At 56.5% G+C, this 23867-nt stretch overlaps 7 protein-coding genes across 7 annotated transcripts; 3 read left to right on the top strand and 4 right to left on the bottom strand.

Moving 5' to 3' along the window:
• Nucleotides 1-9832: 9832 nt before the first annotated feature.
• On the bottom strand, nt 9833-11645 carry POSPLADRAFT_1058814 (hypothetical protein; the record flags this gene model as incomplete). The annotated part of the gene is made up of 5 exons (XM_024481084.1): nt 9833-10284; nt 10352-10746; nt 10799-10845; nt 10905-11240; nt 11313-11645. 5 exons carry the CDS (start codon nt 11643-11645, stop codon nt 9833-9835), a joined length of 1563 nt encoding a protein of 520 aa, XP_024337432.1.
• Nucleotides 11646-13332: 1687 nt separating this feature from the next.
• POSPLADRAFT_1040671 (hypothetical protein) lies at nt 13333-13971 on the top strand. Its single transcript, XM_024477778.1, has 2 exons — nt 13333-13410; nt 13531-13971. Exons 1-2 carry the CDS (start codon nt 13388-13390, stop codon nt 13922-13924), a joined length of 417 nt encoding a protein of 138 aa, XP_024337433.1. The 5' UTR covers nt 13333-13387; the 3' UTR covers nt 13925-13971.
• Nucleotides 13972-14069: 98 nt separating this feature from the next.
• On the top strand, nt 14070-15232 carry POSPLADRAFT_1040672 (hypothetical protein). Its single transcript, XM_024477779.1, has 2 exons — nt 14070-14248; nt 14306-15232. Exon 2 carries the CDS (start codon nt 14370-14372, stop codon nt 15048-15050), a length of 681 nt encoding a protein of 226 aa, XP_024337434.1. The 5' UTR covers nt 14070-14248; nt 14306-14369; the 3' UTR covers nt 15051-15232.
• A 263-nt stretch (nt 15233-15495) lies between these two features.
• On the bottom strand, nt 15496-16158 carry POSPLADRAFT_1116951 (hypothetical protein; the record flags this gene model as incomplete). Its single annotated transcript, XM_024483479.1, has 2 exons — nt 15496-15735; nt 15964-16158. Coding segments are annotated over 2 exons (435 nt in total), but the record flags the coding sequence as incomplete, so codon positions are not given.
• A 98-nt stretch (nt 16159-16256) lies between these two features.
• POSPLADRAFT_1148499 (hypothetical protein) lies at nt 16257-17190 on the bottom strand (the record flags this gene model as incomplete). The annotated part of the gene is made up of 4 exons (XM_024486188.1): nt 16257-16672; nt 16749-16820; nt 16885-17102; nt 17159-17190. The coding sequence occupies 4 exons, from the start codon at nt 17188-17190 to the stop codon at nt 16257-16259; spliced, it is 738 nt and encodes a 245-aa protein (XP_024337436.1).
• A 1372-nt stretch (nt 17191-18562) lies between these two features.
• POSPLADRAFT_1148784 (hypothetical protein) lies at nt 18563-19892 on the bottom strand (the record flags this gene model as incomplete). The annotated part of the gene is made up of 7 exons (XM_024486224.1): nt 18563-18685; nt 18741-18835; nt 18909-19204; nt 19257-19357; nt 19415-19510; nt 19563-19735; nt 19820-19892. 7 exons carry the CDS (start codon nt 19890-19892, stop codon nt 18563-18565), a joined length of 957 nt encoding a protein of 318 aa, XP_024337437.1.
• Nucleotides 19893-21509: 1617 nt separating this feature from the next.
• POSPLADRAFT_1040674 (hypothetical protein) lies at nt 21510-22972 on the top strand. The gene has a single exon (XM_024477780.1). The coding sequence runs from the start codon at nt 21516-21518 to the stop codon at nt 22785-22787; it is 1272 nt and encodes a 423-aa protein (XP_024337438.1). The 5' UTR covers nt 21510-21515; the 3' UTR covers nt 22788-22972.
• Nucleotides 22973-23867: the final 895 nt, after the last annotated feature.

Below are 23867 nucleotides of genomic sequence, written 5' to 3' on the forward strand. Positions count from 1 at the left end.
TAACAACTACAATATAATGATTATAATTATCCACTTTAATAACCTTAAGAAAGTGTTCTAATAATGTTACATAGTCACTGTAATCACCTAATTTAATGACCATTAGAGTCTGCTCTATTAACAATGAGACCCACTCTAATGACCATAAGAAATAGCACCAACAATCATAAGAACCCACTCTAATGATCATTAGACAGCACTATAACAACTCACTCCAATCACAATAAGGAAGTGATATAACCATCATAACAGCCTACTGTTACTATTATAACAACTCTTTCTAATCACTATAAGCACATATTAGAATCATCATAGCAATCCACTTTAATGACCCCACACATGTGTTTGTATTGATCATGAGAAGCAATTGATTTGATTATATAAACTCACTCTAATGACTATAAGAATGTATTATTATCATTGGAACCTGGTGTATTGTTCCTTACATTCCTTCCCCTTGGACATGTCCCACAGGTCCACATCTACTGCTGCCATGATACTTTGATGGTACAGTGAGAGCCATGACTCTACAGGATCCCTGAAAGGATCTCCTCGCTGCTGATGATAAAGCCACCCCAGTGGCTGTTTCCTCTGAGTGGTGTACTTCCCAACACTATGTTGTGTCCATATCACCCTCTCTGCCAGGTGCAGGGGGGTCACCCTGCGGCGGCAGGGGAGGCTACCCAGTGGGAGCAGGCGGCTGGATGGTCATGACAAGCATGGACACAGGCAATGGTGGGAGGTCCGACAATAGGGGCACTGGCTACGCGGCTGCCACAGCGAACAAGACAGGGTCTGTGTCACGAGTTGGCATGGTGTTTAGCTATTTTTTGATTTTTTTCCTTTTCACGGGCTCGAACCCGCGACCTCTGTACTACATACTCAAATGGACAAGTTGTTATCTACTGTACAATTAGATTAGATGGGGCGGCAGTGCACGGCACAACCTGGGCACCGCTTACACAGCCACACTGACTCACCGGCCCCCAGGACTGCGTCAGCATTACTGTGCACAGACCAACTGCACACAGACCAATGTGCACAGCCTGCCCTAAATCCCCCATATATATAAGCCGGCCTCTGCTGCCCTAGAGACCTCAGTTTCGACCTCTTGTCCCTAGGTCAGTAAGCTCTCATGTATCCTTTACTTATCTTTACTAACTAATGCATTCCTTGTCCCTAGCCTTAGGTTTGAGCACTGCTCACCATTGCTTTGGTGAGACCCAGTCGAACACCCCCAGTCTTTTGGTTTGTCTGTTCCTTGTCACTTGACCCCAAGTCATGACATTAGGTCAAAACTCCCCTCACTGCCGGTGTTCACATGAACTCCCTCATTCATTTTCACTTTCCATAGGTCAGGTGGTGCGCACCTTTACTATACTTAGGTAGCATACTATACATTGCCACCACTAAGGCAACAAACCTTTCAACATCTACACTTCAGTGGGCGGTGCTTGTCCTCACAGACACGTGGATTAGGTTCCTGCTACATACTAGCCAAAAGCAGTACTGGGCCCCACATGAATTGCAAACCCTAGTGTTACTTCAGGTGCCGTAGGTGTAAGCTAGACAGTACGGCCTTTCATAGTACGCACACCTCCCCTTCCTCCCTCCCATCACTGTGGCAGACGAATTCTTTGATTGCTCTAGGCTCGAGCACGTGTTCAACACACAAGAACAACTCGATGTCTCACGCAATGACCCAGACAGTGACGGGTCAAAAGCTCCTTTCTTCATCTGTGACTGACAGCCATGTCCTAATCACACTCTGTGATCCATCACTGCTGAGGAAGGATGTTATGCGCCAATCAGACAGGTCTAGCACCCCAAAGGTCCAGCTCTCAGATACGCCTCATCGAGATCTACCTTCCATCACATCACTCCTGTTCTGTCCTGACCCGCATCCCCTGGCACCCGTATTCCCTAACCTGTCACCAGTACAAGTCAAGCGTGAGGAGACCCCAATCTCCCTTGAACAGTTGCAGCAGTCGCAAAGCCTGCAGTGCCCACTCAAGCCGCGTAGCCCCAGCCCTCCTTGGGGCCACAGGTGGAAATTGTCCTGAAGTCCGAGCCTAGCAACCATCCAGAGATCAGTTGGGCCAGCTCATCATCTGCAGTCCCCTCCTCATCTTGAATCTCTGTCATATGTAACCCCACCTCCGGACTTCCTCCAGCGCCTCCACTGCTGTCGCTGCCGCGAGGCCACTTGCGTGCTCACTCCCCTCGAAGTCTGACCAGTGAACAATCACAACCACTGACTCCACCCCCAGGCCATTCTCCATCCCCCCCCGCCGATAATGTCATCACCAGCTCCTCCTGACAAGGAGGTAATGAAGCACCTTATCCTGCTTTACTACGATGGAAAGACTGTGATCAAGTGCAACCGCTTCATCTCGCAGTTGCTCATCTATTGGCAGGTCAACACTGCCCTCTCCACCATCAAGCTCAAAGTGCAAGTTGCACTAAGCCTGCTTGATGGGGATGCCCACACCTGGGCCACCCCAATCTTTGCCCAGCTCGCGGCAATCCAAGTCAGGGTACAAGGGACTGTAATACCATTCACCGATGTCAGAGCCTTCATCACAGCATTCAAAAGCCACTTCAGCAATCTTGATGATGCCACTATGGCACAGGTAGAGCTCACCAAACTCTGTGCTGACAAATCAATGCATGAGAGGCGCACAGCCGTGGAGTTCTCTGCACTGTTCAAGGGTCTGGTGGACCGTTCCAGGTATGGTGACCTGGAACTTCGTGACAAATACCTCAGCGGCATCCCCTCTTATGTCTATCAAAAAATTGAGCTCGAGGTGTTCATCATGTGGATAGCTGCTGACAAGCACACCACGGAAGTCAAACAGCAACTTAACATCAGCCAGGCCCGTCGACCTGAGCTGAATAGTTTCTTCCCAGCTCAAGGAGGTGCATGTGGTGGTGCATGTGGTGGTGCACCCTGATCACAAGGTGCTTTGGCCAGCATCAATGTGGCCGTCGGAAAAAAAGACTTCCCCGGCAATTGCTATGGCTGCAGGAAGAAAGGGTACTGTTGCTTTAAGTGCCCTGACTGTAAGGACAAACCTTACACCAAGCACGCTGACGCACGGGCTACGGTTGCCTCGGGTTCCACCCAGGCAGTGACAAGCGCCCCCGTTGCTTCATCCTCAGCAAGTACAAGTGCCGCTTCAGCCCATCCAGAGAAATCTGAGTCGCTGGCAGACTTGTTGGCACAGATGAAGTTAATGCACAAGGAGCTCAAGCACTATTGGGTGATGAAGGAGGAGTCTTTTTGATCCAGTCCGTGCTTTATGCCGCATACGTCAGACCTTGTAATAACAATATGTACAATGTATTGGTGACTGCAAATGTTTACGAGTTGGACCATGGGTCCCAGCACTTTCACATTCCAGTGCACCTCAAGGAAAAAAGATGGCACAAGGACATAGTTGCAATGGTGGACAGCAGAGCCACCACGAAATTTATCAACAAGTGTTTCATCACAGAGAATCAAGTACAAACACGGAAATTGAAGGAACCAATTCTGCTCTATAATATCGATGGAACACTCAACAAAGATGGAAGCATTTCGGAAGTAGCTGTGCTACAGATGCAGATAGGAGATCATGTCGAGAAAACAGTGTTCACGGTCACGGACATAGGTCCAGAGGATGTGATCATCAGGTTGGATTGGCTACGCGAGCACAACCCTGAAATAAACTAGGAGATTGGCTCATTCAAACTGTTTCAATGCCCTGAAACGTGCGGTGCCAGGAAGACTGGCCGAATGGAGCAAGCAGTGACTGCGCATGATACGGGGGTCAGGCCCACAGTGTGCAGGTGTTTACCGAAGTCCAAACAGTTGGTCATAGGTGCCTGCCGGAGTAAGGTACTCCCAGACTTTGAGCCCAAAGAGGATCCAGAGGAGATTGAGTGAACGGAAGCTGACTTGATTGAGGCCTGGGAGCAAGGTATCATGCTTCCAGGTGCTCCTTAGCTGTTCATCGTGGCAGCACATACATATTCCCAGCTGTTCGTGGAGGAAGCAATCAAGAAGAAGGTCATTAAGACCGCCAAGGAGTCAGTACCAAAGCAGTACCATGAGTTCCTGAAAGTCTTCTCCAAGGAAGCATCAGAATGGTTACCCGAAAGGAAGCCATATGATCATGTGATCAAACTCATGCCTGGCTACTTGATGTTCCACTCAAAGGTGTATCCACTGTTGAACAACAAGCAGAAGGAGCTGGACAAGTTCCTAAAGGAGCAGCTGGCAAAAGGCTACATATGGGAGTCAAAGTCGCCTATTTTGTCCCCCTTCTTCTTCATCAAAAAGAAGGAAGGGACACTTTGACCCGTGCAGGACTACTGCCGGTTGAATGCGATCACCATAAAAAATCGCTATCTGCTGCCGCTGATCACCGAGATGGTCAACAAACTCCGAGGCGTTATGCTATTCACAAAGTTCAACATCAGATGGGGATACAACAATGTCTGGATCAAAGCCAGTGACGAGTGGAAGGTGGCCTTCGTAACTAACCGGGGGCTGTATGAACCCCTGGTAATGTTCTTTGGCCTCACCAACTCTCCCGCAACTTTCCAGGCGATGATGAACAACATCTTCCATGATTTCATCATTGGCAGAAAGATCCTTGTATACCTAGATGACATATTTGCCTTCTCCACCAATAAGGAGGAGCACGAAAGGGTCACACGCGAGGTTCTGCAACACCTTCAAGATAATGATCTGTTCCTGAAACCTGAGAAGTGTGAATGGGATGTTCCCAAGGTCGACTACGTCAGCTATGTGTTCGGTGGCGATGAGGTAGCAATGGATCCTGTGAAGCTAAAAGAAATTAATGAGTGGCCAGTACCCTGGAACAAAAAAGATGTTCAAAAGTTCCGGGGGTTCTCCAATTTCTACCGCCACTTCATTAAAGACTCTGCTAAGATCTCGCGACCACTCGACCGACTCACAGGGAACAACCCCTGACACTAGGGAGATGAGGAGCAGCATGCCTTCGATGAGCTCAAATGGCTCTTCGGCACAACCCCTGTTCTGGTGCTGTACGACTCCAATCAGAAATGCACATTGAGGTTGATGCCTCAGGATATGCCACTGGCGGTGCATTAATGCAGAAGCAGGATGATGGAAAATGGCATCCGGTCGCCTTTCGATCTCACACTATGGACCTTGCCCAGTGTAACTATGAGATCTATGACAAGGAGATGCTTGCGATCATCGAAGTGTTGGAAGATTGGCACCACTACTTCAAGGGGTTACCCAAACAGTTCGAGATTGTGACCGATCATAAGAACCTCGAGTACTGGTGCACGTCGCAGCACCTCACACGTCATCAAGCATGATGGTTGCTGTTCCTCGCTTGCTTTGATTTCCACATCACGCATAAAGCCAGAACATCGAAAGGCTGATGCCCTGTCATGCTGATCAGACCATTAGGTCAGCGATGAGGATGACAACACCAATCAGATTGTTCTCAAACAGGAGCACTTCCGCATTGCCTCCACACAGCATGGGCATGCATTGGTGACAGCCAATCAGTCACTCCTAAGACACATCAGAGAGTGCTCGGATAAGGATCGGGTGGTGGCTGAGGCACTTAAGAAGGTGCAGAACCTCAGGCCGCCTCGTCTGCAGAAGGGCTTTAAGGAGCGGAATGCCAAACAAGGGCTTCTGCTGTTCCATGAATGTGTATAGGTCCCAAAGAACGCAAAGCTCTGGCAGAATATTGTCAAAATCCACCACAACTCGCCGATTGCCGGTCATGGTGGTCGTACCAAAACCCTTGAGCTGGTATCACAGAACTACTGGTGGCCTGGGATGTCTAAGTTCATCAATGAGTATGTAAGCACCTGCAATGTGTGCAACCATACCAAGACATTCCCAGCCAAGCCCCAGGGTCAACTGAAGCCAAATGAGATCCCCGAGCACCCATGGCAGATCATCACCACATGGATTTGACTTGATTCTGGTCACCGCTGACTGCTTTACCAAGCAGGTCCACTTCTCTGCCTGTTATGAGACCCTGATGGCAAAAGGTGTAGCAGACTTGTACATCCACAACGTGTTCAAGCATCATGGGGCCCCGGCCAATGTCATATCAGACCAAGGTCCCCAGTTTGCATCAAAGTATCTCCATGCAGTGTACAAGGGACTTGGGATCGAGCCAGCACTGTCCACAGCATTCCACCCTCAGACGGACGGCCAGACAGAGCATTGGAATCAGGAGATTGAGCAGTATCTGCATGCTTTCACAAGCCACAGGCAGGATGATTGGGCAAAGCAGTTGCCACTTGCAGAGTTTGCACTGAACAACTGAGTTCACTCTGCAACCAGGCACTCCCCCTTCTTCCTGAATCGGGCTTATCACCCTGAGATCCAAGTGTGGATCAATCTGATGTCCACAATGCCTGCAGCCGCAGATCGGCTTAAACCCCTGAAGGAGATTTGGGATGATACGCACTCTGCACTTGAGCTATCAGTCGAGCGGATGAAGGTGTACTACGATAAGCACGTGCAAGAGGCACTGGTCTTCACGCCAGGGGATAAGGTCTGGCTTGATGCTTGGAACCTTAAGCTGAAACAGCTGAGCAAGAAGCTCAGTCCCAAGCGTCTCGGCCCATATGCCATGCAGCGCAAGCTCGGAGATTTAGATTACAAATTGGTTCTACCAAAGTTGGTGCCTGTGCACCCAGTGTTTCATGTCTCCCTGCTAAGCAAGTACACGTGTAGTGACATCCCAGACCAGGAGCCGGAGGAGCCACCCACTATTGAGGTTGAGGGCGATGAGGAGTACAAGGTTGAGCGCATCAAAGATTCGAGGATCTTCTGGTGTCAGCTGCAGTACCTTGTCAAATGGAAGGGTTATGATGACTCGCATACGTCATGGGAACCGGTGCGCAATGTTGCAAATGTGCCGGCCCTCATAGCCGACTTCCACTGGAAGAATCTGAATGCCCCTCACCGCCTCAATGCCGCTACCTTTGGTGGTTCCAACTTTCAGCCAATACCTTCGCCACTGACTAAAGCACGCTGCCGCTCTGGGTGGGAGATGGGCAATGAAACATTTGTCTTTCCGTTCTATCTCTTGTACTACTAGCGCCCATACTGGTGCCTGTCTTAGCGCTCACCCGCAGGTTGAACATTATGTAGCTTACATAATGGGGTCCGTGCGCACTTCGTACTCGGCATCATACCACTATGTTTCTTTCTTCACTAACACGACCACATAGACACGATGGTCCGTGCGCAGTCGGTACTTGTATAAGTAGTTGTACCATTAGTCGGTCGAACCCTAAGTTCGACCTGGTTATTCATCCAAGTCTCTGCTCCTCTTCGCTTGGGGTAGTGGTCATTCTCGACTTCCTCGCTCGATCTTCAGGACGATGTACTGTCCATAAGCCCTCGCTCGTCGCCTACGAGTCAGGCATCAATATAGGAGTATAGACCGTTGTATCAGGCAAGGGCGCCTTGCATGAGGTCATGCACCACTACAGGAGGGGTAATGTCATGAGTTGCTACATCACGGACTATTTTTTCCTTTTTCTTTTTCTTTTTCTTTTTCTTTTTCTTTTTCTTTCCTGGGTTTGAACTGATGACCTTGCTGTGCAGGGTAGTGCCTGACATGGACAAGTCATGCTGCCTCAATCAATTAAATTAGATGGCTGTGCAGCACAGCCCGGCATAGCATGAGCACTGCTTACACAGCCTTTCTGACTTACTGGGCCACTGCCTCAGTGGCTGTGACACAGCAATGCTGCACACAAACCAGCTGTGCACGGACCAGAGCACACAGCCAGCCCTGAACCTCACATGTATATAAACTGGCCTCTGCTATCCTAGAGACCTCAGTTTCGACCTCTTGTCCCTAGATCAGTAAGCCCCTGTATTCCTTTTTACTTACCTTTACTAACTTAATACATTTACTTGTCCCTAGCCTTAGGTTTGAGCTCGCTCACCACATCAGGAAAACTGGAAATCACCTAACAAACTGAGGTCAGCCATTTCAGTGGCATCAAAAGCCTTATGGTTAATTAGTTTGCCTTAGTTTGCCTTAGCTCATTAGTCTGTTAGAACCTGAATTTAAATCCTTTTATTTTCATTAGTCCATTTTCATTAGCAGTCTCAGTCGCACTCAGCCGTGTCAGAAAGCTTTAGTTTATTAGGTGACATCAGATGGACATAGCGCAAACTCTATGTTACAAAAATAGACACTATTTATAAGTCACTAATTATCATCATCCTCCGAATTTGCTGCACCTCTGCCTGCACTCGCTTTCTGCATCCACCCTACTACATGTGCTCCCCTACCCCACAGCCCATCCATGCTTACTGCAAAAATGAGTAGGACTGATTGAAGTGTTGAGTACTCACCATTGCTAAATGTGTACACATGACCAAGCAAGGGTAGATGATGGTGAAAGAGAGGATGAAGCGCTGTCAGGCCTGGAACTAATTACAAGTCCACTGGGAGGCCATGAGTAACAAATATAGGTTTTACAGTACATATGTATTAATATGACTACTTAGCATAATGGTTAATGCACCTTGTAAAAGTGCTGTAGTGATTGCTGTGATTTGAGTGTGAGGGTTCAATCCCTCATTTTGGCAATTGCTTTATCCTTGGCAGCAGGACTGATGATCACTAGCACACTGGGCTTGTCTGGCTGACTGAGATAACTGATGTGCTTTCCTCAGTGTGCTCAGTCCCTTAGAAAATGCTGACTTTCCTGATGCATTGCTTCAGTCAACCCAGTCAAACACCCCCAGCCTTTCAGTTTGTTTGTTCCTTGTCACTTGACCCTAAGTCACAACATGAAGTGAAGTGAGAATACATGAGGGCTTACTGACCTAGGGACAAGAGGTCGAAACTGAGGTCCCTAGGGCAGCAGAGGCCGGCTTATATATAGGGGGAGTTTATGAGAGGCTGTGCACACTGGTTCATGCACAGCTGGTCTGTGTGCAGCCTGCTGATGCAGCCCTGGAGGCTGGTGAGTCAGAGAGGCCGTGTCATGCACTGCCATCCCATCTAATCTAATCATATAGTAGACAACAACTTGTCTGTTTGAGCATATAGTATAGAGCTTGCGGGTTCAAGCCTGCAGAAAGGAAAAAATTAAAAAATGACTAGACACTGTGTCAACTCGTGACAGTTGTACCATTCAGACTTGTTACATGGCTCTCTCAGATTGTTAAGTCATTGAACATCAGCTACAACAATCAGGTCCTCAGACATTTCCGACATGTTATGTTAGTTCATGTAACAATCTAACATAGTTCAGGTACAATTTAATAAAAAGGTCTGGCCAAATTTCATCTGTTGCAACTGAAATACACCTTAATTAAGGTTGATTTGTACACCATTAACACTCTAGTCTAAACACCCTGAACACATCTTACCAGCTGATATCAAGGCAAGTCAGCTCAGTCAGAATGGTTGGGATTTTACTAATGAATTTTAAAATGTCCTAACAAAATATTCCTTTGACTCCTTGTATCAAAGATTGTTACAAAATACCATCACAAATACACATTACAGCAATACCGAGATATTCATGTGGCATCTACACATCAAACTACAAAATACAACATTGGCCAGATAGGAATCAGCAGTTGCCAACAATGGTGATACTCGAGCTGAAGTGTGACCATCTAGTGTATGACATGTATGATATTTAGCTCAAAGCATAAAGGCCAGCTGCTATCCTCAGGTGACGTCATGAGATAACCAATGCGAGTTTGAGAAGTGCGGACAGGACATGGCTACAGTAGGCCTGGCTGTGACAAGACACCGGCATATCGGAGGGGGCGAGGCAGCGGACGTCAGCTGAGCGCAGCCACACACGCGCGGGCGAGCGCAGATCGGGCTGCGCCGGGGAAAAGAGTGCTCGATGGGGGCGGAGCCTGGGAGTGCGGGGCCTGGAGCCGCTGAACAAGGTCGCCCGCGAAGCGTGATGGAGATGGGCGAGCGGACTGAAGGCGGCGAGCTGGCGGGCCGCTGGGGAAAGCGTCCGACGGTGCCTCGTTGCCTTCGCGTTGTGATGGGCGGGGGTGCGACCATATGGCCGTCTCGGATCGGGCGAGAAGGATCGCTGTGCAGGGGAAGGCGGGCGCTTTAGCGGAAGCAAACTGGCGCATGCCGCGGACGCCAACGCGCGTATCGATTGGACAGCCCGGCGGTGTCGCGGCCATCTGCAGAATCTCACCCCTTGCATCATCGAGATGGCCGCCACGCCACGCCTGCGCAGGGAAGGCGGCCGGCATTCTCGGGCGCGCTGAGGCCGTGCAGCAGCAAATGCCGCCCGCAAGACGGCCACTGGCCCTGCCGCTGCTGCGGCCGACCATTACAACGCGATGACAAAAAGAGCACCACACCCGGCGCAGGTGGCGCAGGTGGCGGCAGCGCCGGGGGGCGGGCCAGGGGCACGCATGATCGGCGGCAGGCCGAGCGGCACGCGCAAGGCACCGCGGTACCTCGCAGGCCGACCGGGAACCGCTGATCAGCGCCACCAGGGAGTGGCGGCGCCGATTTTCCCATTCGAAGGCACGTGGGCGGGGGTGTGGGAGCGGGCATGGGGAAGATTGATTTAACGGGGCGACGGGCATCGGGCCACCTGACGCCACCTGCGACAACGCGCGCGCTGGCAAGCGCGGCAGGGGCTGGCCCGCGCGAGCCCGGACGGACCCCGGGGACGGCTCGGGCATCATGCCCCGCCCATGCGGGCGAAGAGCAGCCACTATCTGTCATGTCAGAAGCTGGGGCGCATGTGGTGCGTGCCGTGTTCGCACCACTGGGAGAGTGCGAGCGATCCGCACCTCATCGCGGGGTCACCCAGCTACGGTCCGCGTGAGGCGGGGCTCCGCTGGAGAGAGCGTACTGGGAGAGGTGACGTACGTGGGAATGGCCGACATGTATCCGCCGGCGAGAGCAAAGGGGTGCGCGGCCATGCACACGCAGGCGCAGCAGACGCGAACGCGTTGCCGCAGCGCGGACGGGTGATGTTTCTATGACAGCTGCGCGAGAAGAGAGCGAACATGGGGCTGACCCAGCCGGACGGAGCGCGCGGGCGCGGGCGCGGACATGACGGTGGGCGGCTGGATACGGCAGGGAGATGACGAGGTAAGAATAGCAGCCGGAGAGACGGAGGGCGGCTGGAGAGGGGACGGCATGAGCCCCAGATGGCGGAGGGAAAAGTGACGGACAGAGGCAGGGCACGGGAGGCGAGCGTGGCTGCGGACAGGACGGGTGGCGGAGAAGCATGAGGTGAGCTAAGGGGGGATGAACGTGAGAGGATGCCGTTACGCGCGATAGGGAGGAGGAGGAGGGGGAGGCGGCCGAGCGCCGGGAGAGTGCGCTAGGAGGAGGAGGGGAAGGCGGCTGGAGAGGGCCTGATATGGCGAGGGGAGGGAGATCGCAGGGCTCGGGGACGGAAGAGGCAAGCGGCAGTGGCTCGCGCAGTGGGAGCCGTGGGCAGGTGACGTCGAGCAGCGGGGCGGGGTCTGAGGCTGGGCCCAGGCCGTGCAGGCGGACGCAGGGCGTCGTGCTGGTGGCTGGGACCGGGGCGGAGGGCGAGTCGGCACCGGGAGGACGAGGATCGAAGACGCACCGAATCGCACACAACGCCCGAAGCCGCATGGATCAGACCCTTCCATCGAACGCGAGGCTGAGCGAGGCCGGAGAATCAGGAAGACGTTGGCGCCTCGACGCGGGTGGCGAGCGCGCCTGGCGCTGCCAGCGGTGCACCCTCTGTGCCTGGACAAGTCGGATGACTTTGCTCCCCGCGCGGTGGGCGATCGCCGGTGCGTGCGCACGGCTTGCGCTGGCATGCGCCGGATGTGGCAGACGTGCCAGCGGAGGCCGCCGGGGAGCGACCGCCGTCGCGTCGCATCTGCGCGCGATCTGCGGATCGCACCATGATGGACATGGGCGCGCGCCGAGGGGGGCGCGGGCAGTGGCGGGGGTCCGGGCGTGGGAGGCGAGGAGGGAGGGCCGTGTCTGGCCGATGAGCGGGCAGGCAGCGCGCCCGCAGGCGGGAAAACAGCCGAAGCGGAGGGAAGCGGCCCGAATAGGCAGGGGACTCGCCGCGCGCTGGCCGTGCCCGCAGCCAATCGCCGCACGCGCCACCCGAAAGCGGAAGGCCCAGCCACCGCGAGCGTGCCGCACGCATATCATCCTCCGTCACTCAAATATGCGCCTCCCCGCCCGACCCCCTTTCCTCCCCCATTCCCCGACCCCGCCCTCGCCACGCCCCCCCTCGCCTTACCCCCTCGTCCTCGTCGTCCCCCACAGCGAGCTCCCCTCTTCCACCACCGCATGTCGGCTTCTCCCAACCCTCCCCCACCACCCGTCGCGGTGGCGACCCGTTCTCCCCCAGACCCTCCCGCCCCCTCTACCTCTGGCTCCTCCTTCACCGTGCCCTCAGCACCCAGCTCCCCCGGCAAATCGCCCCTCCAGCTCGCAAACCTCCTTTCAGAGTCTCTCCGCGAAGCCGAGGCCCTCAAGCACGACCTCTCGCGCACAAAACGCAGGGCAGAAAAGGCCGAACGCCTCCTCGCCACTCTCACCCAGCACTCCGCGTCCTCGCCGCAACGCCCCGCCTCGGACGGCTCCCCCTCCGCGTCCAATAACGCGTCCGCCACGAATGGTCAGTCGTCTGCCCTTCCCGAGGCCGCCATGAAGGCCATCATGGAGTACGAGGCACGCGCAGACCGCGCAGAAATCGCCCGCGACGAGGCCGAGGCTCGCCTGCGCGTCATCCAGGACGCTTGGATCCAGCTCAACTCCTTTCTCAACACCTCCGAGATCCGCGCCATGGACGCGCGCGTGAGCTTCTCGCGCCTCGTCGCAGAGGGTGGCGGCCAGCTTATCATCATCCCTGGTCCCCAACCACCCACCCTTCCGCATCCACCTTCCTCCAGGCATTCCTCCGGCCGCACGCCCTCGAACTCGCACCGGGCCGGTGTCCCCCTCCAGCAGCCATTTCCACCCCTCCCCCCTCCCCCGGTCCCAAGCCGTGTCCGCCCCCGCTCTGGCAGCCTCGACGGCGCAGCCTACTCTGGCGTGCTCTCCGGCCCCGGCGGCCCTCCGCCCTCCAAGCGCATCCGTAGCGACCGCGACCTCGACCGCTCGCGACACTTTAGCGTTTCGGTGAGTGGTCCTCAGGGTCGTTGTATTATGTTTGTCTGACGTACTTCAGCCCACGAACTCCCCCCAGTACGTCTACGCGAACGGCCACGACCAATCCGCCCTAGTACCCCTCCATCATCCCGGCGGCAACAGCGTCCCTGCACTCCACCCGTACTATGCCCACCAGCCCTCTCATCAATCCTATCGCTCGCATCGAGAGCGTGACGAGCCAATCCCCATCCGCTACCTCGATGCCCCTTCCCGCTCTTCGCGTGTAGGGCACAGCGATCGCCACGGCCGCCACCGTGGCCGCTCGAGCTCCCGCTCCCCGCGCTCGCACTCCCGATCCGGCAGTCGCGCGAGCTCGCTTAGTCTCGACGAGATGCTGCTCGAGGCGACGACGGGCGACGACCCGGACCATCGCATGGACGGCGCACCCCTGCCCGGTCGCCCGCACTCGCAGTCGCTCCCACAGCATCCGCAGCACATGGGTGCGTCGCGTTCGCGCAACCGCTCGCAATCACCGCACCGCGGTGATCGCGACTACCATCACCTTCCTGTTCCCCACCATTCTCATTCCCACTCCCACTCCCGCTCCCGCGGTTCATCAGCTGTGGGTGGGCATCCGTCACACGGGCAGCTGCATCCGTCTGCAAGCGCATCTGGGCCCGGAGTGTCGCCTCCAGGGAGCACGGGCGTATCGCCGATCCCTGGACATGGCACGGGCCCGCTTGCTGCGCCGGGACAAGTGCAGACCTACCAGACGCACATCTTTGCGCCGCCGGTAACTGGGGCGCCGGTAAAGAAGAGCAAGACACTGACGGGACAAGGGAGCGCCAACACTCTGAGCGGCAACGGCAGCGTGCTCACGTTGGGTAAGAGTCCGGCTTGACGCTAGGCCGCATATTAGCATGCTAACGCCTGCACCGCGCAGGTCCGACCGGCAGCGTTATTTCGGGACCTGCCGTACTCGGGGGTGGCGGATATCCGCCGACGAACGCGCAAGGCCAGCGCATCTGCCGCCAGTGTGGGCTGCCCGGCCGCTACAAAGAAGGCAAGTGCGTCGAAAAGTGGGGTCCAGGGCCCGAGGGGCCAGGAACCGTCTGTGATAGGTACGTCAGCTCGCCTCGCGTATGCGGCCATTGCCGGACCTGACCGCGCGCCTGCAGATGCCGGAAGAAGATGAAGCGCGTCGAGCGGCGCGGGACACTCGATGGTCAGATGGCGAACAGCATGGCGCTCCATCCCGCAGCCATCCACCCCTCCCAGCATCATCACAGCCAACTCAATGGCCGCCCGGGCTCTGATCGCACGCTCCACCGCACCGACACCATGCCCGTTCATCATACTTCTCAGTCCTCTCGCGCGCTCGGACCAAGCGGCCCGCACATTCTTGCCTCGCCGCCTTACGGCCGGCATGACCGCGAGCGCGATGAATCGCGCACACGCCCTGGCACGCCGCACGGACAGCGCATGGGCACGCAGCGCGCGCCGACGCCGCCGTACATCGCGACGCTGCCGGGCTCGTCCGTGAACGACGAAGAGTACGAGGCGGACCGTGCGCCGCGCCAGCGGGGCTCGCGCGCCCAGTCGCCCGCGTCGCACCACCACCGTGCGCGTGTGAACGGGAGCAAGTCGTCGAGCGCGACTCCGCCGGTGAACGGCATGGTGAACGGCGTGAGCTCGGCGCGCGGCTCGCCAAGGGGCTCGGACATGTCGCGCACGAGCGGAGGCGACAAGCAGCGCTCGGACGTCGACATGGACGCCGACGCGGATGCCGATGCCGATGCCGACCCCGACGCGGAGGCGGAGGTGGACGCTGACGCCGATCCGGATGCGGAACTGCTCGAGGCGGTCGACGCGGCCGAGGCGAACAATGCCGACGACGAGTGGCTCAAGAAGGAGGAAATGTGAAGGCAGCTTGCTGAACATGGTGCAAAACACGACGCTGGTACGATCCGCACGACACTGACGAGATTATTGTGCTATTCGCTTTTCTCCTTGGCTTACATAGAATGTTGTGCATTTTGTTGTTTTCATGCGGACTGTCGTCGAATCCAAATATTGTAATTTTAGCCTGTCATACTTTTTTTGTTTACGCCGCACAGGTGGGCACATCAGATTATCGATAATACTCGGCTTGCTCTATTCCACTTGTGCAGTGACAACAGCAAGAATCTACGCTAGTAAGTCACCGTGCTTGTTCTCGAGCGATGTCCGTGTGCTGGAACTGCTCGATAGCCCATTCCGCAACCTCCCATTGGTCATCGAAACGCCACTTCCACTGCCACTCCCACTGCTTGTACAACGCCTGGCCTAGCTTTTCCAGTCGTTCGCGCTCGTCTGGGACGGGACTTCCATCATAGTATGCCGGGTGGTTGAACTCACACATCCTACCCGTCTCTCGTGCGCGCCCGAGGACCGTATTCGAGAACGGCAGGCGCACAGATTGATATATACGCAGGACCTCCTTGACGTTGGTCAAGGTCGTCAGAGGGTGTGCGAGCAGCCTCCCGAGGATATACGCGTCCTGTGTAATTGTCGGATTCAGCTTAGCCTTTGCTTTGGTCCCCAGAATGGCGATGAACCGACCTCGATGCTTTGGCCCGCGCCCGCGCCCAGATGTGTCTCCATGGCATGTACCTGCCGTCAGATGGACCGGTTCGTAAATAAGGTATCAGCGCAATAACGCCGTGCATACCGCGTCTCCGAGCAGCGCGACCCGGCCTGACACTGAAAACGGTAGGCCCGTGACCATATGGATTGCCCATTTCGAGGTCGAGTCGACACACTGCACGCCCAGATATCAGTGGATGACCGTCGTCACCGCAAATAAACGTACTTGAAGCATCTCCTGCACTTCGCCCTCCCATCCCACGAAGAGATCTCGGAGCTCGTCCACGGAAGCATCCTGCACCCACTTTCCGCCGGGGTACGTTGACCCCTCTGCATCGGGGTATGACTTGAAGCCAATGAAATTGATGAAGCTGCCGTGCGAGACGGGATAGGAAACGACATGCTGTGCGCACAGGGTGTTACTGTCAAGTTACGAATGGAACGAATTGAATACCTTCGATCTCCCTGAATACTGTCGAACACATGCGATCAGAACGGCTATAATCACGGGGTACTTGCGGGGAAAGGAAACTTGTTACATACGCAGAGCGTAAACCGGAGCCCCTGGTGATCAAGATGCATCTCCTTCAGACGTTCTGTGGGGAACAACGATCTGTAGACGATGATTCCAGTCCACTTTGGGGTAGCAATGTGGCATCGAGTACAGTGGTCACGGTCGACGTCTTGCGGGCAGTCTCTTTCGTGCGCTAACTTGTACATGCACATGCGCGTGGCAGACTTGATGCCGTCTGCACCCAAGAGGATATCTGCCTCTGCGACGGAGCCGTCTGCAAAGTGAAGCTCATAGTGTTTGAGGTTCCCGTTATCGTCCAGCACCTCGACATATTGTTGCAGTTTCTTCGAATTGTGGATCTTGTACGAGGGCGGAATGTTGTTCATGAGGACCCCGACCATGTCAGCTCTATGCATGGTCGTAGCACCATCTAGATGCCCACATTACAGACCATTCGATATTGGTCCGTCGAAGACACTTACAAGGCAGCATTACTGTATGATAGTTGTAAGTGTCAGTCTCGCGGTCACCGCGTCTATACACGAACCCGGGCCCTGCAGATGGCACCACAAGCCGCTGGTGAGCGGTGATCACACAAGAGCAGTGCGTGACGCTCACCGAGACCCTTGCTCGGGGGCCGCACCGAGGCGTCGGACAGCTCCTGTTCCATTCCCAGCAATTGCATAACGCGCCATGTTCGCTGCCACACCGATAGACCAGCGCCGAACGTCGCTATCTCTGGGCGCGCCTCGTACACGTTCACCTCCAGCGGCGCGTCCTTCTGCTCGTACTTCCCCAAGACGACGGCGAGCGCCAGCCCACCAATGCCGCCGCCGCTAGATCCCCCAACGCATCTCAACATCCCGCGATCGGATACACGGGGCGTACGCACCAGATAGCGATGCGGAACTTGGGTGCGGCCATGCTGCGATCGATCGCAGCGCAAATGAAATGCAGGCGACGCGCGCGCTATGCCAGTGTAAGGGTGGGGCAAAACGTGCCCTGCCTCGCGCCAGTCATGTACCCCGTCCGGGGGCAGTCGGGGGCAGCGACGGCAGCATCGGCGTCCCGCGAAGCATCGAGGCTCGCGTTCGCAGGAGAGTGCGAACAGAATCTCGTGTACCCCCGGACGCTGATTCACGCCCATTGCGAACACGGCGGGCTATACTTGGTCAGGTGCGAACGGGTGCGGAAGATCTTATCACAGACTCGCATTACCAAGCTTGCGGGCTGCCGCCCTCTGTCGTTTTCAGGGCCGTAGCGCAGAGCTCAGGCGTCATGGGAGAACGATGGCGTATGCGACGACGGAGGTTCATGCAATGAGGTCATCGCGCCGCACGCCTGCCAGGCAGGCGTCCGCGGAGCTATGGATATGAAAGGGCGAAAGAAGAAACCGCTGTCGAGCGAAGTCGGATGGAGGCTGGGAGGCTTGGAAGCCACGCATCACCGGACCACCTTCGCCCGAGGAAGCCCCGCACGAAGCTGGCGGTGCCGTCAAGGAAGGCGGAGCCGCGCGCAGAACGCATTGTCGAGAAGGTTCATGCCGCCCGTGCGGCCCTGGACGTCTGGACGCCTAGATGTCATAGTAGCCAGACGTGAGGCGGCAGGCGTTCGGTTGGCTGTGCGCCGTAGCTGTGCGGTGGCGTGCTGCGCCAGACCCTAACGCTTAACCAGTCTGGTATGATCCGGCAGTGCCATTGAGTCCTCCTCGCACGCGTCTGCAGATAGGTTTCACAAGACCATGCTCATATATACGCAGTGCAGGGTCGAGTCCTGAACGCAGAAAGTCCCGAGTTCATCGCCGTTGCAGTGGACCAACTAAGCGAGCAGTACATTGAAAGCAAGCCGGTGAAGTTCTTCGGAACACTTCGGAGCCTGTGCGTACATGTAGGTGAGCTACGCACCGTTTGTCGGATCTCCCAAATCTTAGAGCTACAGATAGAGCTCTCTTCAGACAGATTCAATGTTGGTCGCGGACAAGCGGCGTTGGAGCGATTTGACGTGAAAAGATGCCCGATTGGGGAGACAATATTTGGCGCCCGGTATATTCATGACGGAATGGAAAGGATCAGCGGCGTATCAGTTTAATTTAAATAATCGCCGATAGAGCTGAGTGGGCGATTGTTGGTACCGATCGTCGATCAGGTCCGATTGTTTGTCATTTTCGCCTCCGCACCTGCAGCGTGATCTGTGGGTGCCTGTGTGCAACAGCAGAATCGACATGCACGTCCTGCAGCCACGCAAATACGAATACAAACTGCTGAAACCGCTCCGCCTCCTCGTCCTTCCCGCATTTTCAGAGATCGACTTGGCTCTGCGCCGCCCTCAGCGGCTCGAACAGCCCGTGCTGCTCGCCCAGGCCGTACGTCAGGGTCATGCGCTGGAAAACCGAAGGGCCGTCGTCCGGGCCCAGCTCGAGCTGCATGGATATGGTGTCGGCAGCTGCACCGCGTCGAGTGTGACAGCCCACCTACCAACGAAATGATGTCGTCCAGCAGATGCGCCTGCCCCACCGACATGCCCAGCAGGCCCTGGTACTCCGCGTGGACGATGTGCACATGGAACTGGTCTGCGGGACGGGCACGGTCAGCCAGACACGCATGGCATGGGCGTCTCCCCAGAGAAAGAGAAGCGGCGCGCACAATATGACGGCTGGTAGTGCACGTACATGCGCAGGGCGCCCGCGCCGAGCCCCCAGCGCTCGCGCACCGCGCGCACGGCCTCGGCGCGGATGCTCTGCAGCATGCCGACGTGCGCCTTCCGCAAACAGCGCAGGCTGCGGACGGCGGGCGACGCGGCGATCGCGACGAGGTAGAGCGCGGCGAGCGTGGTGCGGTCCCACTTCATGTCCGGGAGCAGCACGTAGCCGTAGTCGGGGTGCGCGTCGCGGTGGAGCACCTGGGCCGCCTCCGCGCGGCCCTCGATGATGTCGGTCACCCTGGCCGCGGAGTGAGCACGGCCTGCGGAACGAGGCGGGCGGCGCTGCTGACCATTGCGTGCGGCTGCGCGGGAACGCCGCGATGTACGGCATCACGATGGCTTCGTACAGGGCGGGCGTTTCGTGCACCATCAGGATTTTCTGCGCGGAGTACTACACGGGGTGCAGGGATCACTCCACGCCCGGCGGGAGTATACAAGGACGGCCCACCTTGCGGATATGCACGTCCGTCGCGGGGCAGATGATGTTGATTTTCACATCTGGACGCTCTTGGGAGGGCTGCAGCCAAGCGAGCAGCCACGTATACTACCGCACGGCGTCAGCGCGAGTGGGAACGGAAACGCAGCGTGCGGCGCACAATGTCGTTGTGCTCGATGACCTGCACATCGCGGACCATCCCTGAGACGAGGGCCGCCGGGGCGGCCGCGGGGAGCGCGGTCTTCTCGACGCGGACAATGGCAGGAAGTCGGGCATCGGTGTCGTCGCCGGCTGGAAAGCTGCCCAGCACGACAAGCGTGCGCGCGGCCGTGTCTGAAGCAATTCAGGCGCGGGGAAGCACTGTCGCGTGAGCGGTCATCCAAATACAAGATACGTGATCGAGCATGTGTGTTTCACCTTCGCTGAGCACTCTATCAAAATGGAAGAGACGAAGGTCTTCGGTATGTTGCAATTGGAATGATGGTGCCATGGTGTGCACGCGATACTTATCTGCTAGGGCGGCGATGCGTGAATATCGCAAGTGGACTGAGTCTGTCTCAATTTGGGGGCAGTAAGTCGCGATTTCGGGGTTACGTAAGCGATTTTATCTCCGAAACGCGTCGTCGTGATCTATACACAACGCGGACGCGTCGCGTCGAAACCTCGGTATGGGAACTCCCACACCATGTACTGCAGGCAGGTTGATAGTCCTTCTATCCTTGGAAAGGCCACTGGAATGGAAAGGTCAGGAATAGCCAGTGGGGGAGTTGTGCAAATTGTAATTTGCGAGACAGTCGAGTAGTGTGGAACACAAGCTCTGACACAGGAATGGGGAGCACACAAAACGCATCTGCTCATTAGCAATACTTTCATCTTCCACTCTCCTCGAGCGATGTTGAATGCCATAGTAGCAGTGGAGAAAGCCTTAGAGAGGCGTACCAGAGGAGCGGTACGACCGATGAGATCGTCCCGGCCAACATCCGGCATGTCTATCAGACGGCAAGTGCTAGCACGCTCGAAATACTGTACTGTCTTACGGTCCGGGGGGGCGCGTTGAAACAGGCTTATAGTGACCACCCTCCGGCTCACAAGACTCACCAAAAGGGCGCTCTGTTGTAGGCTGCCTAGGGATACTCAATGAATTCGACACGCGGAAACAAAATCGGACATGATATGTCACGTGCCACGCGATCAAATTCCATCTTGGACGCGCGGAGCCGCTGTGAAGTTCGAACGTTCTCCTAGACCAACGTCGAATCGAAACGTTGACTTTTGCCTACGGACACTGACAAGCCGGCGCATCAGGCCCTTCTCATGCCATCCACCACGAGAGTGTCCAGTTATTACATCTCGTGGGTCTCTCGCCAAGATGAGCCCTGGACTGTCGGCTATGCAGATGCTAGCGCAAAGCGTCGGACACTTGAAAGGCCGACATGCCCTGCATGAGATCGCAAGTCCTGCGATGGCTCTATCTCCGTTAGGCAAATGCTAAGGCTCCACCGAGCGCTGGTACGTCAGACCACCTTCTTGTTGGCTATGCCGTTCCCGCCGCCTCCGGTGTACATTAGCGTAGCGCAAAGTGCGATGCTGTCAAGTGTTACGCCCGGTGAGCTGTGTATGGTACCTGGGCGGATTCATCTAGCCATGTGGTGTCATTCGCCATGATTTTCAGATTGCAGACATCTGCACAGCGGGCGCGGACGCTCCACAGGCGCAAAGAGACCGAGGGCGATGAGAGCACTGGGGGAGCTGGGTTCCCGCCGTTATCGTCAAGGGTGCACCGGTGACCTAGCGCTAGCTGACGTCGTTGAACCCAGGCCAGAGGATGGCGTCTTCCATGGCAGTGTCAAGGACTAGCGGGGATGGTGCAACACGGAGGATGGACGCGTCCGGCCGATAGCCGACAGGCGCTGCCCAATCTGGGCGCGGGCGCAAATCGAGAGGGGAGATCGTGGGCCTCAAGGCTGTCAGCTGTCGCACCATCCCTCTCTTCCCTGCCAGCGCCTACCGATCAGTACCGACGGGAAGCTCGCCGCCCCTCCCGATAAAAGTCGGCACCACCTGCGCCATCCTTATCGGCATTCAACCGCCTCCCTCTTCCCGCCAACCCGCCATGTCCGCCTCCCAAGAGCACACCCACCAGCACGGCGAGTGTCCCGTCACCGGCAAGAAAAACGGCTTCTGTCCCGCACAAACGGGCGACAGCCGCTCCCCCTGCCCCGCCCTCAACACCCTCGCCAACCACGGCTACATTCCCCGCGACGGCAAATGCATCACCCCCCACGTCCTCATGCACGGCCTCCGCAAGGGCTACCGCCTCTCCGCGCCCCTCGCCTGGGTCCTCGTCCACGGCGGCTTCTACCTCCTCGGCCAGCGCCGTCAGCGCATCTGCCTCCACGACCTCTCCCGCCACATGTGCATCGAGCACGACGCGTCCCTCGTCCACCCCGACGTCGAGCACCGCGACGAGTACGCCCCCATCCACGTCCACAAGGACATGCTCGAGGGCCTCATGGCCTTCTCCGCCGACGGCCACCTCATGACGCCCGACGACATCGCCCGCGCCCGCGTCCTCCGCGAGGCCGAGTACCTCAAGCCCATGGACCGCCTCCACGCCGAGATCGCCCGCGGCGAGATGGCCATCGTCATGCACCTCTTCAACAACCCCGCTCCCGATCCCTCCCTCCCCGCGCACCCGCCCTCGTTCCTCGGCAAGCTCAAGCGCTTCTTCAAGGGCAAGTGCTCCGCGTCGGGCCAGCACCACGCGCAGCCGCTCCCCGGCGTCCCGCTCGACCTCCTCCGTGTGTGGCTGCACGAGGAGCGCCTGCCGGACGGCTGGGAGCCGTACCACCACACGGGCCTCGTCCACACGTTCGAGATGTCGACGCGCATCCGCACGGAGATGAACAAGCTCGCGAAGGAGGTCGCAAAGGAGAAGGCGCTGCTGCGCTCCAGCACGGAGGCGGAGCAAGAGGTCATCGCCGCCGCCGTCACCGCCGCGCCCGACGAGCCGCCGTTTGGCATTGTTCTCGAGCAGGGCGAGATCGGCGACGAGCCTCTCAGTGACCCGCCGCGCCACCATCACCATCACCATCATCACCAACCCTCGCCGTCAGGGACGCTCAGGAGCACGGCATCGACGAGCAGCTCGGCCTCGGCCAGTCTACAAGTAGAGACACCTATCACTCCCGACGCCGCGGTGCCGCAGACGATCCTCGAGCTTCCCGTCCTAACAGACTCGCCGCTCGACTCGCCGCAGGTTGAAGAAAAGATCACCGTGATCACCAAGCTGCGCCCCGTGCGCGATATCTCGTACTCGGCGGGCAGCGAAGGGGAGCTGGAGGGCGTCGCGGAGTTGCCGAGGGTCGCGGTTGCCGCGTGTTAAAAGCGCGACTCATTATCTACATATATATTCGTCTTTCTTTTCCCCATGCATTACTACGAGTCGACTCCGCATTTCCATCGCATCATACCATACTACAGCCTCTAGTCTTGTATCATTGTCCGCACTCTGCTTGTTCTTTGTACCCAATCTCACCGCAGTATGTCAACGACTTCTATTACACCCTATTAGCATCGCAAGCCGTCGGTGAGAAGAAAGAGGGCCGAAGATAAATATAAACACGGTGCCGACGCTAGAAGACGCGTCCTGATACGCCCGTGCCACGGTCACGTGGGCGCGTCGCGCAATTTTCCCGGTGCCGGACGTCCGCGCAGCCCGCCCTAAACACCGCCCGTATATAAGCCCCCGCCGTGCATCGTTGTCTCCTTAGAACATACTCAGCTAGGATCTATTTTATAGGTACTAACTCGAGTCTCGCATGTTTACACATGCCACATCCTTCGTGTCCAGTCGATGACATCCGCGCCCGCTCGTTATACCGAGAACACGTCCGTCTTTGGGCGGACTCGAGGACGTTTGGCCCGCGCTCCTGTCTGCCCTTTGGGCGAGACGGGAGTCGGGTCAGCGAGTTGGGCGTTTGTCTGATGGATTATCTCAATGTTGTATCTTTGTGTGTACAACAATCTATTGAATCTAAACCACTGTCTTATCATCGCGAGATGTTTGCTCAAATGGATGTTGTCTATTTTGCGTGACACTGTATTATGGGGGACTTGAGGTGTACAAGCGGAGGGGGGTTTCTGCGCGTCGTTCGCGTGTTGGTGCTGCACTTCGGAGTGTGCCAATCATGTTTCTGATTAATCACTGAAACTGTTGTCCTGCGTGGATCCTTGCGGGGATGAGGATGAATGAAACAAATGATTGAAGTGTGGTATTTCTGTTCTATGACATCAAGGCAGGTAAGAAGTGACTTGGGCTGAGCTGAGCAATCGGACTTGCGTTGCCACATCTATAAGCAGATTGGAATGCCTGTTTTGCGATCGAGATCGTATTATGATCGGGACACAACCCCACGCATCAACGTTCGTTTCTGCGGAAATCTGCACGGGCACTGTCACCGCC

Source organism: Postia placenta (assembly GCF_002117355.1).
Source record: "Postia placenta MAD-698-R-SB12 unplaced genomic scaffold POSPLAscaffold_10, whole genome shotgun sequence".
NCBI classification, from domain to species: domain Eukaryota; kingdom Fungi; phylum Basidiomycota; class Agaricomycetes; order Polyporales; family Adustoporiaceae; genus Rhodonia; species Rhodonia placenta.

Excerpts from the sequence above, each read along its gene's own strand:
- POSPLADRAFT_1040671 (XM_024477778.1), top strand. The coding sequence starts at position 13,388 with ATGCCCCTTCCCGCTCTTCGCGT. Across the intron at positions 13,411-13,530 it reads CCCCTTCCCGCTCTTCGCGT|GCGACGACGGGCGACGACCC; the intron begins GTAGGGCACAGC and ends ATGCTGCTCGAG.
- POSPLADRAFT_1040672 (XM_024477779.1), top strand. The coding sequence starts at position 14,370 with ATGGCGCTCCATCCCGCAGCCATCCACCCCTCCCAGCATCATCACAGC.
- POSPLADRAFT_1040674 (XM_024477780.1), top strand. The coding sequence starts at position 21,516 with ATGTCCGCCTCCCAAGAGCACACCCACCAGCACGGCGAGTGTCCCGTC.